This window comes from Solea solea, chromosome 3 (assembly GCF_958295425.1).
Source record: "Solea solea chromosome 3, fSolSol10.1, whole genome shotgun sequence".
Taxonomy (NCBI): Eukaryota; Metazoa; Chordata; class Actinopteri; order Pleuronectiformes; family Soleidae; genus Solea; species Solea solea.
In genome coordinates, this window is record NC_081136.1 from 7866834 (window position 1) to 7881346 (window position 14513).

The following is a 14513-nucleotide window of genomic DNA, read 5'->3' on the forward strand; positions in this document are numbered from 1 at the left end:
TACTTCCTGGCCAGTTTTGGCTAGTTTTTGTGTGTATATGGCACCAGCTGAGTGGAATCACTTGGGTCAGTGGGTGAATGAGCTGATTATTTTATGATACACATGATCTTTAAAAAAAAATATTCAGTAAAGGTGCTCTGTTAATAGAAGAAAAAACCTTGGGAATATAGTTGCGGAAGAGACACAGATAGATATGTTTTTTCCGGTCTCAAAGTCACTGCCAGGTGATGACTGAAGTTAAAAGTTATGCTGTTGCCTCTCCCACTCACAACTTACTTTTCTGATGCTTTCAAGTGCGTCATCTGGGTATTTCCGCGCTGTTTTCTGTGGGTGGTGGCGAGTTGCAGCGCAAAGGAAAGGCAGCAGAAGGGTGCAGCTTTGTCAAGCTGGACGGAGGATGACGCCGGAAACACATGACACCTCTTCAAAATAAAATTGTTTGTCAAATTATAGTTCATGACTCCAAAATATGGAACAGATAGACATTATTTCCTTACGAGAACGGACACAATTATATTATAAGTTGTACGTGGCAACAAATACACAAAAAATCAGTTAAATAACGATTGAATATTTACAGTGAAAAGCATTATCACAAAAAAATTATTACAATTTCTTCAGTATTTCCCCTTTCTCTGGAATCTTTTGATCAAATCATGAAATACAGTATCACTGTTTTTGTTTTTTCCCTATTTGAATTCACAAGTTCATTCATAAGGCTACACATTGTATTTTAGAACATGTTTGAATTAATATTCTTGATTTACCTGATGATTCATAGGATTTTGAATATGATGCAATACTTTTTGACTAAAATTGCGATTTGCAATATGAGAAGGAATGTTCTCTTCTTTGTGCAGATCTGTGAGAAACTGTAGTGTATAGGTCAGGTCAATATTTCATTTAAAAAAAAAGTGAAAAAACTTTTCACCCATTTCTTTCGATTGATTGTTCAGCTTTACTTGATTTAATGAGATAACATTGAATTCATTTCCCCTGAACATTGCCATACCATGATTGCTGCTTGAATTAAATTCTGATAACAATATTGTATCAAACAATAGAGTAAACATCAACATTTACGGTATGATTAAAGTTGGAAAGCGTTCTATCCAAAAGCTCCATTGCTTACTGGTTTAAAAAGAACTGAAAATATAACATGTGGATTATTTTTGTGTGCGTGTGTGTGTGAAAATCAGCAGGTAAATGTTTTTTTTCTTCATTTTTTTTAAAATCTGAATTGCTGCAGAATTGCGCAAAACAGTGTTGCAGCAGAATGTTCCTCAAATAGACGATGCGTTTGTTTGCTGCTGTTACCGGAAATCGCGCGGACTCTCGTTGCTCCATGCGACTTTATGAGCTGTCTCGTACACAGTTGTGGGAGGAGCTAAGGAAGCGATAGACAGTAGGGCCCTCTGTATGTGTGTGTGCGTGCGTGTGTCAAGAAGTTTTCAGACTCTTCCTCGGTCGCGTCTGCACCGTCTGTTATCTTCAACGAAACCCAATTTACAGTTCACATTTAAACGGGGACCGTAGAGGAAGGAGACGTGTGCGAGTGACTCGGACGCAGCCATGGCGGGTAAGAGCAGCTGTTGTTATTTGCTCGTAGTGTTTGCTGAGCTCAGAGACAGTGGAGGTGAAACTGTACAGCGCACAGGGGAAAGCCCCGCCGCCACTTTGCTGTGCTAACAGGCGGAGGTTGCTGTTACCGGTCTATAAGCCAACACGTAGAGAGGGAGGTTCAGCCTAAAGTAGCCTAGCTTTTGCTGCTTTGCACTGTTATATAAAAAAAAAGTCGTGTTAAATAATTATGTTCATATCTGTGTCACATGTTCTGCTCACCTGACACTGCCGGACCGAAAGCGTGTCGAGCTTCCAAGTCAGAGGCCCTTGTTTTGAGTCCACTTTACCCTAAAGCCAAACTCCGTTGAAACATTTACACATTTTGTTGTTATATGTCTATTTATGGAACTGTATGAGTGGAAATCCTCATATGAAAGCGTTCCACTCGTTGCCAATGTGTTTTCTTCCATCCGGCCAAGGTATAAACCACCAACTTGCATTTGTGTCATTTAAAAAAGATATCTCCCGCATGGTGCTCGCAACCACCCACATCGGTTTCAATGGATGGAAATAATGTTTGCTCAAATTGTGGTGACGTACGTGTTGTTGTTGAGGGACATGTATATGCCAAGATAAAATCTCGTGACAATAAAAATTGACACCATTTCTAATTTTTTTTTTCAATTTAGTTTTTGTCTGCGATTTAATACAAATTAAAATATCAACGTTTAAAATTGAGTTTGTATGCCTTATAGCAACTCCACACTTTTGTCTGCATGGGGGGTGTTGACTTCATAGATAAACATTAGTAACATGAGTAATTGTTGTAAATTAATTATAAGCCATAGAACAAAACGTAAACAATGCATGTGACAAACAGGGATAATAAACAAACAGCTGTTGAAGCAGAGCTGTTAGTTCACACAGGGTGAGAGTGATTCATTCAAGTGCCTCAGATGCTGCACTAATGTTTTGATGTTATTACATTATTATGAGCTGTGGTGATGTGGGGACTTTCACTTTCACAGCAAATATTGTAAATAAATGGGGAAAACCCAATAGTATTAGACAGCTAATTCACTTATTTTTTGCTCTAATCACAGGAGCCAACATAAGATACTCAGAAAAGAAATGACTTTAAACAGTGACCTCTTTTAACATCTGTCACGTTTTGTATAAAAGCCTGAAGAGTGGCGTAGTCATTTTCCCACATTCTTTCACTCTGCTCCGAGGCTGGGATGCAGGCTTGTCACAACTTGGAAAGTATCCCACTCAGGCTTTCACATTCACTGAGCTTGCTTATGGGTGGAGATCTGACCACCAGATTTGCTGTCACCCCTGGTCTTATTTTTTTGTCTCTGTGATTCTCATAAAGAAAAAAGAAGTAATTTACCGACAACCTGAAACAAGAGAGTTATGTGCTCTTTATTCACAATGGCGGTTTCCCACAATACAAAGGGGTAATTTGACACTGATATTACACCCTTTATGTCTTTGTTTGCGTCACACTGCCCTTTTTGTACTTCTTTTTAAGCCCTGACGGACAGTTGAGTTTACAATGAGTAATTATATTTAGCGGCTAAGCATCTCCGTGTCCTTTGACATCTTTGGACGCCGCACTTTGTCTAAGATTTCCACCCAGAACCCAGCACAAATGTTACAAACTGTTACTAAACCACTACATACACAAAGAGAAGCTGCTTTTGGTGTTTGTCATCAGTGCAGCTGTTGTGTGCGATGAACTGCTGCGATCACTGGGTTGATTTTCTTCTGTTTTCTTCCCACCACAGGCGTGTATGGATGGGGCATGACCCAGCTCAATCCAGGTAAGGAGGTCATTTCCCGTAAATGTAAATCAGTCCTACAAACTGCAAACATTTCATCACCGCTCACCAATCACAGAGCTGCTCCTGTATTGACACACTGTGACAGAGATAAAGCCGCACAGACAGGCCGTTTTACTATCTAATCAACTCTGTGCTTTTCTATTTCCAGAAGTGACACTGCTTTTAATTAAGTCACATTCTTTTTTTCTTTCTTTCTTTGTCTTTGCCTCCCGTCTGTGCTTCAGTCCAAACAACCCCTTTCATAGAGATCATTGAGCAGCCAAAGCAGAGGGGCATGAGGTTTAGGTACAAGTGTGAGGGACGTTCAGCCGGCAGCATCCCCGGAGAGAAGAGCAACGACACCACTAAGACTCACCCAGCCATCAAGGTGAGTCGGACACAACTTTTGATCTCCAGCTTATTTAACTTGTATAGCCTTTTAAAAGGACTCGTACTTGAACTTCATTCACACAAGTTGAAAAACCTGTTTAATTATGGATTTAAATGGGTGGGAATGTGTTTAGTCAGCATTTACTCCCAGGTCAAATGACTGCAATTCACAAGCATTTTTGTCGGCTTTGACTCCGATCAGAATTAGTACGTAATTCCCACTTTTTTTTAGTGGGAAAAAGCTTTTATTGTTGACATGCTTGCCTGTATTGTTTTGAACCTGAAGGCACTAGGGGGCAGGTCAGCTCCCCCAGTCATTTCTGATTGCAAAAGGAACATCTTTGTTCAGATTTCACAACATAAATGAACACATTGTCACTCGAGGAAGAGACTAAAAAAAAAGGCAAACTAAGAGAGAAATCAATTATCCATAGTTATAGAATGGTTGTAAAATACTTAAATGACCAATGTGCATACTTATTTCCTTCATTTACCCAAGAGATAAATGAAGATATTACACACAGTAGGATTAAATGTGTAGTAGATAGTAGATATGTCATTGGTTTTTTTTCATTTTGTTTTTACCTTTTCAAAAAGAAATAATTGCACTTACCCTTATGTTTTATATTCTAAAAACATTGTTGTTTTATAAGACCTGTGTTTCACTGTAAAATGTGTGAGCGGTGATAAAACCTTTAACTACTTTTTGTTCAAATAAAACTCAATACAATTAAATTAAAAAAAAATAGATCAATGTGGCCTGGTGCCATTATTTTCCTAATAAAATGAGTTCATGTATATGAATTCCAGCATGTGTTTCTTCATTTGTTTGTGTCAGTGCTTGTAGTAAACTTTTAAATTGGCTTTTGGAATCATTTAATCAAGTACCGCATATGTTTCCTCCTAAAGGTGCACAACTACAGCGGCCCACTGCGTGTTCGCATCTCGCTGGTCACGAAGAACCCGCCGCACAAGCCACACCCCCATGAACTGGTTGGGAAGGACTGCAAACACGGCTACTATGAGGCTGACCTGCAGGAGAGACGGATACATAGGTAAGAGTGGACACACACTGCAGAGGAACATGAGGAGGAAATTATAGGCCATGTGCCTTTATTTCGGTGTTCAGGATTACCCTTTTTTGCCTGAGGAGAAGTTGTCGAAGGGGAGAACAAGGTGGTGTTTGTTAGAGACTGACCTAGAAATGGGATTCATCATTTGTGGAAGATACTGTGTTTACTGTCGCTGACTTCATTTTGAGTCTGGAGTAAAACATTAACAGCCTAAAACAATGAGTAACAAGCAGACTCTGTGGTTTACAGTCAAATGGTTTTTACAAAAAAAAAAAGTGGCAGCGAGGACAGTAAGGAAAATATCCCTTTTAATTATGTTATTAATTCAACTTAAATTGCATAATTCCGTCAGTCTGTGATGCAGTGATTCCCAAAGACTCGGGACCCACAGGAGATTTTACAGATTTTGCTCTAAATTAGTCACTACATTATGCACACATTTGCCCTTGTCATGATTTTTATATTATGATTTGGGTCACAATAGTTTGCCATCTTTAAAAGTTTGGAAAGACTTGTCATAGTATTTGGACAATGGTTTTTAAGCTATCATTTAGAATATACGTTTTCCCTTGTATGTTTGTGCAGTAGTAATGTATTTATTTCACATAATACAGACCATTAAAACAGACTTTTAGGAATACAATTTAAGAAAGACAACCGGCTGTCCCTCACAAAACATATTACAATGTAATGATATTTATTTATTTATTTATTTATTTATTTATTTATTTATTTATTTATTTATTCATTCATTCATTCATTCATTCATTCATTCATTCATAAGATGATGGCACATTGTGGCAGTTTGGAAACACCTAGCCGATGGGAAGGATGTAGGCTTGTTTTGAAATGATCAATAATACAGCAAATGAGAAGAGAAAGGAGGGATTGCCATGTAGTAAAACAATATTGATATGGTGACATATCATCGTCACCTCCCTCAAAATATTGACATTTTAATTAACAAATTAAAGTCTTCAGAGGTGTAATTCAACATAACCACTGTATAAAAACACTAAATGCTTAACTCACAGTGTGATCAATGTGAACCCTGAGCCTGTTTCCTGGAGACAGTGAGGTCATAGCATGGTTTAACATCTGGTCTCCTGCAGAGCCTCGTTTTGGTTTAATACTCTTAAATGAATATTGTGTCTTTTGTGGTATGTTGTAACAAGTTGGACATTTACAGGAAAGAAATCGCAAAACTCACTTGCTAACCGCAGGTCTGAGGCAGCGGTCACTGCTTAACATTTAAATATTTCAAGCTTTGTTTTCCACATGGTTATTAACATTATCGTTGGAATCGCTGGGAACTCAAACTTTGAATGTTTTTTTCCACTTCCACCCCGCTCTTCTCAGTCGTCCGCCGAGTGTCGGATGTGGTCAGTGATCCATAGTGATAATGCTTTATTATTTTTAAACGTGGCTTTTATGGGAGCAGAGAATGTCCAGAGCAGAGGAAGATTAAAACAGGAGTTAATGGAGCGCGCTATGTGTAGCAACAGTTACGTGAAGGCCACACACACAGTCAGAGGGCAACTTTCTGTGGTTTCTGCGTTTTGACCAGTCTTTTGCTTTCAGTTTTCAGAACCTGGGAATACAGTGTGTGAAGAAGAAGGATGTGAACGAGGCCATCACGTGCCGACTGCAGACTAACAATAACCCCTACAACAGTAAGTCGTCATGGTTACAGATGAGTGTACGGCACGCGGCCGCAGTTTCCAAAATGTCTCACTTATACAGTAAGATTTTTATTTTACTGCTTTGGTAGATTTAAGTTGCTAAAATCAAGATGGTGATGTAGAGATTGAAATCGCATCACATAGAATACAATAAAATAAAAATAAAAGTCTGTATAAATGACAACAACAAGTAATATATTTTGAACTTGAGCAGGTTTTTAAGGTCTGACTTTGAACTATCTAATAATTCTGCAATACCCTTTCACAATACAATACATTCTTAACCATAAATTCACTTATAAGGCTAACAAGATGGCTTGGAAATCACTTTTCTTGTGCAAAACAATGTAATTGGTCTGATTTTATTTGTTTTTTATGAACTAGCGTCTGTCATGAATACATTTTATGGAGGGTGTTATTTTTCTTACATTTGTGTCTTTCCATCCTTTTGTTTAGAATTATTTGTAGAATTTTTAGAATTAGGATCAGTTTTATTTGCACACACAGTCGCAGTGAATTTGAGCGAGAATACAAGAAGAGTGCCAGAAAAAAAATCAACATTTATTGTGTGATTTATTGAATATATGATGTAATCTTTGACCTTGTGTGAATGGGCTAAACCCAAACGGTAGATACGGCAATCATAACGCGTATCTTATGCAAAAGAAAAATCCTCAGGTGCGTTTGTTGCAACAATTTCAACAGGAAATTGATTTGGTTGATCTCTTGTGCCGATGCCTAGATAGCCCACAGGAAGCAGCGCTGTGCTAGACTCCTGCGTTATCTGATTGTTCACTCTTGGCCTCTTTCTTTCTCTCTTTCTCTCTCTGTCTTTCTCTCCTGCGTTGTCTTGGCTGCAGTTCCCGAGGCGAAGGTGTGGGAGGAGGAGTTTGACCTGAACTCTGTTCGGCTCTGCTTCCAAGCCTCCATCACTCTGCCCACAGGAGAGCTGTTTCCTCTGGAGCCTGTCGTATCACAGCCCATTTATGACAACAGTGAGTAACAACAACACATAATGTGTACTCATTTTAATGCTCATATAAATATAGCTGTTGTTTAATATGTACTATCATTGTTTTCACCATTAATTCCCTCAATAAATGCACACGCTCAGTGTTTTTCCCAGGATTTGTGGTCGGGTTAAATGTTATTAGAAATTCAAATGTGGAACCAAAGCAATATCAACAATAAAACAGTTGGACCCAGACGTTGGAAGGAATATAATTCATGCTTTGTTTATCTGTGTTGCAGGAGCCCCAAACACAGCTGAGCTGAAGATCTGCCGAGTCAACCGCAACTCCGGGAGCTGCAAAGGAGGGGACGAAATCTTTCTGCTGTGTGACAAAGTGCAAAAAGGTGTGTGAATGGTATTGTCACTGTTTTATTCAGCATGTTTCCACGCATGACTTGACTGTTCAATAGGGCTTCTGCTCCACTAGGGCGTGAAACTCCCCCTTTCAGCTTGTTATGGCGCTTTTCTATTATAGAGTTCTAGCACGATTTGGCTCGACTCTACTCTACTTAAGCCGATACTAAAATGTGACGTCAACAGGCTGCGGGCCACTGATTGGCCAGAGAGTGTCATCATTGGAGGAGTCCTGGTGAAACCGGAGATCAGTTAAAAAGACTTAAAACTACTAAAGACATGCATTAATCTCCAACAATTAGCAAAGGAAATTTCTAATATTTCAATATTCTGGTGTATTTAGCAACAGAACTGGCAAAAGCTGGCGAACGTTAGCCGAATCACAATCCTGTTCAGCCGTTTTTCAGTTCAGTGACTGTGTATGCTCCTGTCATGCAGGAAGTACTAAACTAATTGTTTTAATTAACTGATTCTTCTAAGGATTCAGTACACCTAAAACCACTGTTACAGCAGTTTCGCGTAGCCGTCCTATGAAGACCCCACCCATGTTTAGTAGGTACTAAAGTAATGAAAAACGACATGCCTGGTACCCAAACTGTGTAGAGTATTAGGGAGTGTCCAGTTTGTCAGTTTTGAGTCTTTCTGCCATTCATGAATTTAATAATATCCAATTCTTTAAGCTGACGGAGCATTAAAACCGGTCTCTTTGTCACTTCACAAAATATACTGACCCTGGATTTCACAGGTTTCACTTGTTTTTCCGTGTACCAGCTTCTCTTATTTTCGGGTGTTAGCTGCACAGGCTCAGGTACACATGCAGAAGTGGCTTAACTCCCAAATGCGTAATCTTTGTGTTGGTCGTCTTTTTTTGTAACGTCATATAAACGTATTGATTCCGCGCGCTGGCATCGCTCCCGTGTGACAACAATTTCATATCTACAGACCGTGTGAAGTGACTAAGCCGTGCTTAAACCTCGCAACCTTCCACACCCATCGGGGATATCAATGCCTGTTAATGTTTTGACAACACAGCGGCTCTTTTTAGAGCAAGTGAGCTTGAAATACAGGTCCTACCGTGTTTCTGCAGCACATTCTCTCAGTGCCCGGGATAAAACACGTAGCCTCATTACAGAGTTTTACAGCCATTGTACGGTTTTATTCTGTACAATAGAAGGAAACATGAGCTTTGATTTAAGGAAAAAATGGAGCGTTTCTTGCCAATACTCACAAGTCATTTGAGGTCACGAAAAAGAAACAGTGCCACATGCAAAAGATTTATGTATAACAAATACACATTTTCAAGTTAGAGTCAATACAGTAAAGGGTTCTTTATACATTGCATGTTCAGAGTTGTTCATACTCATATTGCAGCAGATGGTTTAAAACAAATAATAAATTGGGATTATACCTGCCGCGACACCATTTACATTTCAAATTAAATCTCGAGCGGCTTATGTGTGAGACTGGGGCTATATAAGGTGAATATTGAGCTTTACCTTGATTGGAGTCATGATATGTCAAGTATGCAAAACATCTGCTCTTGCACACAGCCTGTGTGGAGTGTTATTTTTGGCCACTAGCACTGGTGGTTTCGTCGCCTGTTGTGGTGTCTGCTGCGTGGAACATGATGCAGAGCGTTCGCTCTGTCTCTCTCGGAGTGACGATTATCACAAAGCGAAAGCTCTCTTCCTGTATTCGGGCGCCCACCCTTTGCTGTTCCTGTTTCCTAATGAATCATTACTGAGTGTGTGAGTGTATGTACTTGTATTTCTTACCTCTTTAGGACCTTTTTTCTGACATAAATACTCAGCTTGTCAGGACCAGTAGTCCTCATGGAGGTCTAAACCTGGTCCTAATGAAGCAGAACCTAATTTCTGAGGTAATGGTTGAGTTTATTTGACTTTTGGTTAGGTTGGGCGTTAATTAGTTATGGTTAACATAAGGCACAAGGCTTTTTACAAATCACTGGAAGTCGATGAGAGTCCTTAAAACTATGATGTATGGCTTGGAGTCAGTGGCACGGTCTAAAAGACAGTACGCGGAAGAGAGTTGAAGATACTGTGATTTTCGTTGGGAGTGACCAGGATGGACAGGATTAGATTCGAGGCTTGGAAATAAAGTAAGAGAGTCGAGGTTGTGATGGTTTGGTCACTGGGCAGAGGACGAGGGACCGTGATTATATTGGACAAAGGATGGTGAAGAAAAGAGGACGTCCACAGAGAAGGTTCATGGATGTTGTGAAGGAGGACATGAGGACAGTTGGTGTTAGAGAAGAGGACACAGGGCAATATGGAGGCAGATGATCTGCTGTGGTGACCCCTAAAGGGAGAAGCCTAAAGAAGACGGTGGTCAATTTAGAAATGGAAAAATTTGAATCCTCCATTTACAGGCTACAGCTCTTTTTCTGTCGCTTCATCTGAAGTCAAATTCCACACATTTCTTCCATGTTCTTTTGAATTAATTTAATACTGTGATTTTAGGTATGTTATTGCTATGCAAGGCTAACGAGTGATTTCTATTAGACTTGGACAACAAAAACATTATAGGTGTAACATGCAGTTGTGTGCAAAATGCGTTGTTTTCAGTGTTTATCGCAATCAAAGGAGGCGAGAATAGAAGGAGAATAACACCTGGAACATTTAAGAGTCCCTGAGACTTTGGCTCACAATACATACACATGCCATCAGTGTGAGAACAACCTGCGAAACCTGAATATTCAAACTCGCAGCCGCTTCACTGAAATTGAAACACACACATCACACCCCTGTTTGTTTGTCGGTTTAACAGCTGACGCTAAATACAAGGCTTGTAAAGCTGTTGTCAGACGTCGCGACGCAGCGATCGACTGGGACTTGGGCGCTCTTGTTCTCTGTTGATAACAAGTCACAAACCTCAAAAGTGATCAGTGTCTGATGTTTGTTTCCTCCTCATCGTCTCAGTGGGGGTGTTCATTCTCTGCTTTAGTTTCACTGTCTCCTTACATCTGCTTTCTGTCCCATCTCCACACAGAAGACATCGAGGTGCGTTTCTTCCAGGACTCCTGGGAGGGAAAAGGCACCTTCTCGCAGGCTGATGTCCACAGGCAGGTGGCCATTGTTTTCCGCACCCCGCCGTACCGCGACACTAACCTCTCCGAGCCCATTAGAGTCAAGATGCAGCTCCGCCGGCCCTCCGACCGCGAGGTCAGCGAGCCGATGGACTTCCAGTATCTGCCCAGTGACCCAGGTAGGAGGCGGTGCTTTTATGTCACACCTGAGGAATGAACTCAACTGCATCTAATATCATCTAATATCATCTAATATCTGCTTTTCTGCAGATGAATACAAACTGAGTGAGAAGAGAAAGCGCACAGGTGATATGTTCCAGAGCCTGAAGCTGGGGCCCATGCTGTCCAGTGGTATGTCAAAATGTTATAGCCATTTATTTTATTTTTTTCTGTGGTGTTTTGCAGTGTAATAGAATGCGTTTGTTCAATTTCCAGTGAACTTGCCACAAGATAGACGACACATAAGCTCAGCAAGGAGAACAGTCACACTCAAGCCTCCAGCAATGAACGCACAAGCTGGTGAGTGTTTGTCGCATCACGTCCTCTGTGTGTGGTGACACTTCAATCTGTTTTAACTGGGATTTTATGAATAACAATAAAAGCAAGTGTTGGCAAAAACTATCTTTATTTGGATCATTTATGAAGTGAAGCTGTATTTCCTTATTTTTCATAGTCTGAACAACGAGAGGAGAATTTTACAGCGCCGTTAGTGTAGAGCTCTTACCGATCAGCGCAATAAATAACATGAACGTAAAAGGGAAATACAAATTCATAAATTAAAATGAGAAACTGACTTGCTGACTGGGGGTGTGTCTTCATGTTGCCCAAATCCTGTTACAAAGAAGTATAAAGTAATGACAATTGCATTATTCAAAAGCTCTTAATACAGTTGTCATGTACCCAATCCACCATTTCCAACTTTTCCACACATAAAAAAGTGATCCATCCATCTTCTATGTTTCAAATGATCTCAACCCAGTTATCAGTTCTAGTAAGTCAGGCTTCAGTTCAATATTTACTTTATTATAAATATAACTAAGAGTCATGATATGATTACTTCCATTATGCATTGCATTTTTTAAATTTAAAATAGAACAATTAATTGGCAGCCTTTACCATTTGCTAATTGCATCGTTTTAATTGCCAAAACTATATTTTTCAAAGCCTTCTCTTCCTTCTGTGTGAAGCGGCAAAACATATCTGAATTGAATAGATTTTAAGGTCATTCTAGGTGCAGATACAGTCAGTGACGTTAACTCATGTTTGTGTTTGTCTGTGTGTTTAGCAGCGGTGGTGCCCCCTTGTGCCAGTGCAGTGAAACCCCAGCCTTCCTACTCTTTTGTTCAGCCCGGCCAGCTCTTCTCAGTCCAGCCTAAGGTCGAGGCCTCCCCCTCCATCTCAACTGTGACAATAAACCAAACGTGGAAAAACATGGAGAGCCTGAAGCTGGGCCCACAGCCCAAAGCCACTCCCGTGGCCAACTTCATAATGAGCCAGGCACCATCGTCCTCCTCTTCCTCCTCTACCACCACCTCCACCGCCAACCAGGACTACTCCACTGTCAACCTGTCAGAACTTCATGAATTCTTCCCCGGAATTTCCTCTGCTATGGCCCAGGAGCCCTCGGCTTCTCAGGGAAGCACAGCCTCCTCACATGCCGCCTTCAACCTCCACGGCTCTCAGTTCAGGGTGGACGCACCACTGGTGGAGGATGATATCCCAGAGTTCCCCAGCTTTTCTGAAGCACAGGCACAAGGAACCCTGGACAGCTTAAACATGGATGACTTTGAGGACCTCCTGAACCCACCGCTCATGAGCGTGAGTGGAAATGGCGCCTTGGTGATGGCCCAGGCTTCTTGCCAACAAGCTGCGCCTCCCAGCTCCTCGATTCTCACCCAGAATAACACATTATCCCAGAACACTTCTGCCCCCCCCAATAACCCCGGAAGCACTTGGATGAGTTACCCAAACAGCATCGTCAACTTGCTCCAGAGCGAGGACATGATTGTACTCCCGTCCAACAACCACCAGCCCGTCGTGCTGGACGAATTTGACGAGCTGATGTCCGCCGACGAGGACCGCCTCATTTCCATTTTCAACAGCGAAAGCCAAGCTGGGTTTGTGTCAGGACACCATGCATAAATGTCTTTTAGCAGACGCATCCACACAGACCACATGTGCTGCCCCATGTCGCCTTCAGAGCTAAAAGTCCTTCGCTAAAGACAAAAAGGAAACTAAACTAAAGGTGGATATGAAGGGCTGGAGCAGACAGAATGTAGCAAAAAGTGCTCACTGAGGAAATGCGTATTGAAATACCCATAAAGACTGTTTGTGGTATTCGATTAGTGTGTTTAGCCGGGCTTTATATGATAAAATATAAAAACCCTGGGCAGAGCATAAAGAGATTTCATCACCCTTGTTAAACCTTTGTTTAGCATCAATTATTAACTGCTTTAGCCACTGTGTCCACCTGATGGAATTCTTATCCATTGACAATGTTGGATTTAATAAGACAATCCACTTCAAAATGTTTTCCTTTTGAGGTTCTTTAGTGGCACATGTAAAGCATAAAATGTGTATGTTTGTTTATTTTTTATTTTTTCCTTATAAACACAACAGCCGGTATATCTCAGTCACGTTTTAATCCAGTGTCGAAGCAAATCTATGCAATCATTTTATACATCCCTTTATAGTTCTTTGTAACTTAAAACTCCTGTAAACTTTTTTTAAATTTAAAATGTTGTGCTCTGACAGACATCACAGATCGAGATGGTTGCTTTGCTCAAGTGTCATTGAACTTTTCCGGCGTCCCATCAGACTTCACCCAATCAGGACGCAGTCCTCTCTTATTGTGAAGCGATGGTGCGTTCCAGTTGTAGTTGTGGGACGTTGGAATTTCACCGTTTCTTGTTAGAAGTGTCAACTGGAACGTCCCCTCTAGTTGTATTTTTCGCCTCAGTGGTAGAAACACGCTACTTTCACTGATGATTGCAATTCTGTCTTATTTGTTTCACATCAAGTAAGTTGTTCACAAAGTACTGTTCATGGACATGTTGTCATGCGTTGTCTTCGACTGGAGCTCTGCGTACATGCTTTTCCTCCGATCTTCGGAACCGGACTGCTGTCAATTCGAAGGTGACGTCACTCCCAGTTCCGGCTTTGGATGTAGATGGACTAGTCTGCTTGTCGGTGACTAAATGCGCCACCCCTCACCAAACGTGTTCCATTAGGTGACACAGGAAGAAGAAAGGGGCAATGCTAATGAACAGATGACAGCCATTAACAGCAGCTTTCATAGAATGACTTTTTCTGAAGGGCAGCAACGACTGTAACACCTGTGTCTTTACCCAGATGCCTTTGTTGAGACTCTCAACAATATGTAGTAATGTTGTAGAAAACAAATGAAGGTGTATCTGTAAATGATTATCATAAAGGCAACATTAATAAGTACATGCTTATAGCAGATAAGTGTACAAGAGGCTCATGCAGCTGATTCAGAGCTTGTTTGTCTTGCAGCACAACTTCCTCTGGTATCTAATTAGGAGTATTGCTGCCATTTAACTCAAC

The 14513-nt window shown here is 40.8% G+C and overlaps 1 protein-coding gene across 3 annotated transcripts; it reads left to right on the plus strand.

Moving 5' to 3' along the window:
* The first annotated feature begins 1404 nt into the window (after positions 1-1404).
* Positions 1405-14396, plus strand: rela (v-rel avian reticuloendotheliosis viral oncogene homolog A). Of its 3 annotated transcripts, none has more exons than XM_058624433.1 (11): positions 1405-1579; positions 3354-3389; positions 3635-3777; positions 4689-4834; positions 6434-6525; positions 7395-7529; positions 7786-7890; positions 10910-11125; positions 11217-11297; positions 11382-11465; positions 12235-14396. In XM_058624433.1, exons 1-11 carry the CDS (start codon positions 1573-1575, stop codon positions 13086-13088), a joined length of 1899 nt encoding a protein of 632 aa, XP_058480416.1. In that variant the 5' UTR covers positions 1405-1572; the 3' UTR covers positions 13089-14396. The 3 variants fall into 3 exon arrangements, with proteins under 3 accessions (XP_058480416.1, XP_058480417.1, XP_058480415.1); XM_058624434.1 differs by having other exon boundaries at positions 10913-11125; positions 12232-14396; XM_058624432.1 differs by having other exon boundaries at positions 1406-1579; positions 12232-14396.
* Positions 14397-14513: the final 117 nt, after the last annotated feature.

What these genes read in the sequence shown, in the direction of transcription:
- rela (XM_058624432.1), top strand. An exon ending in CATGACCCAGCTCAATCCAG is followed by an intron (nt 3,390 to 3,634) that starts GTAAGGAGGTCA and finishes TCTGTGCTTCAG; the next exon opens with TCCAAACAACCCCTTTCATA. An exon ending in GTGTGACAAAGTGCAAAAAG is followed by an intron (nt 7,891 to 10,909) that starts GTGTGTGAATGG and finishes ATCTCCACACAG; the next exon opens with AAGACATCGAGGTGCGTTTC.